The sequence below is a fragment of the Mastigoproctus giganteus genome, chromosome 11, assembly GCF_048544385.1.
Source record: "Mastigoproctus giganteus isolate SK-2022 chromosome 11, ASM4854438v1, whole genome shotgun sequence".
In the NCBI taxonomy this organism is placed as follows: Eukaryota; Metazoa; Arthropoda; class Arachnida; order Uropygi; family Thelyphonidae; genus Mastigoproctus; species Mastigoproctus giganteus.
This window is the reverse complement of record NC_143585.1, coordinates 50270464-50272154: the sequence shown is the minus strand read 5'-3', so window position 1 is coordinate 50272154 and position 1691 is coordinate 50270464. Positions and strand designations below refer to the sequence as shown.

The 1691-nt window shown below is 46.4% G+C and overlaps 1 protein-coding gene across 1 annotated transcript; it reads right to left on the bottom strand.

Moving 5' to 3' along the window:
• Positions 1 to 251: 251 nt before the first annotated feature.
• On the bottom strand, positions 252 to 1450 carry LOC150078003 (inhibitory POU protein-like). The gene is made up of 2 exons (XM_090384755.1): positions 1313 to 1450; positions 252 to 1139 (listed from the first exon to the last, which is right to left on the bottom strand). Exons 1-2 carry the CDS (start codon positions 1442 to 1444, stop codon positions 252 to 254), a joined length of 1020 nt encoding a protein of 339 aa, XP_090240881.1. The 5' UTR covers positions 1445 to 1450.
• Positions 1451 to 1691: the final 241 nt, after the last annotated feature.

Genomic DNA, 1691 nt, shown 5'->3' with positions numbered 1-1691 from the left:
TATACATAATTTGGTATTCCTTGTTCTATTTGTTTCTTTTGTTTACTATACACAATTTAGTATTCCTTGTTCTATTTCTTTGTTCATTTACGAAGATAGGAAACCGATTCTACCTTACTCTATGATTAACTCCTTCGCTAGTTTCTCAATTAATATCGGACGCAAGTGACTACAACAGGAGATTGGTCGATTGCACTGGTGTTTTCTTCCTAACTTCGTCATTTGTGTGTGTGTGAGGTTCAGACAATGTCCTAGTGCTGAGTTGCCGAATATTTCATGCGTTTCTGCTTTTGCCTCTGGTTGCAAAACCACACCCGGACAACGTTTTTCTTGAGGTCTAATTTCTCCGCTATTGCGGCGATCTTCTCACCCGACGGTCTAGGCTGTACCGCAAAGTACGCTTCCAGCGATCGCTTTTCCGGCGCAGCGATCGACGTCCGCTTTCTCTTCTTCTCTCCCGTCGGTAACACACTGGGAGCATCGGGATCGCGCTGCTTGTTTCGGGCCTGGGTTTCGGCAGCTTCCAACCACGTCTGAAGTATGGGCTTCAGCGCGACCATGTTGTTGTGGGAAAGGGTTAAAGATTCAAATCGACAGATTGTACTTTGTGAGAGCGATCCGACACCGGGTAACTTCAAATTGGCCAATGCCTTTCCAACGTCCGCTTGCGTAACACCTAATTTGATCCGACGTTGTTTGAAACGTTCTGCAAATGCTTCTAGTTCGCGAGGATCACTGTCTATGTCATGCATAGTCATGGAGTGATGTGTCCCGAACGGGTGATGAGTCCCCATCATGGCATTCATACTGTGGGAGTAAATAGGGGCATGCAACTGCGGGTGAGAGTGACCGGTCACAGAGTTTCCATCGCTGGTCATAGTTAACGGAGGAAGAGATGAGGTACACAGTGGTTCAAGAAGTTCCATGGTATCCATTGCAGGATGATGACCCATTTGTGCGTGGTGAGGCCGACTGTTAGCTCCATGGCCGGCACCCATCCCAGGATGGTGGGCATACATCATGTCATGCTTTAAATGAAGACTCGCTCCACTTGTAGGAGAGTGTTTCGTTATATCCACTGCAGTAAGTCCGTCTGGCCTACCCATTAATCCTTCATCCAGGGTTTGAAATAGATTGCTCTGTGGAATAGAAACCAAAAACGAAAAAATAAACATAAAATCACAACATCAACAGATATGAAACTTTACATGGTGTATTAACAATTTTTGAATAAAATGCGATCATTTCAACGTACACAACAGTGGGCTAAAAATAAGTGGACGTTTTTGGGTTGAAAAAAAATCAAACTTACCGTCGGATTCCCCATGCAATGCCTTCGCATAGGATCTGCTGTTCTGTAAGTGGGAGAATAACGGCCGGCAAAACATGTGCCTGTACCGGTGTTGATTGGCGGTGGGAGGGCTACGGGCTGTTTCCCGTTCATTGTGGTCACTACTTGGGCAGTTGAAGTGAGCTGCTCCAGGTACCACGCTATGGACTTTTAAAAGCTAAGCCTAAGGCACAGACGTCTGTAAGTCTGCAGTCTATGAGGCGACGCTAATATTGTCCCTTATTCAGTTCACATGTGCACCTGTTCTCAGCAGCCAAGTGACGTCAGGAGATTTATGTTTGCGCATGCGTACGGGGGTCTTTTACTGCCTCCGCCTTTCAGCGGGCGTGGAATGGAAGTC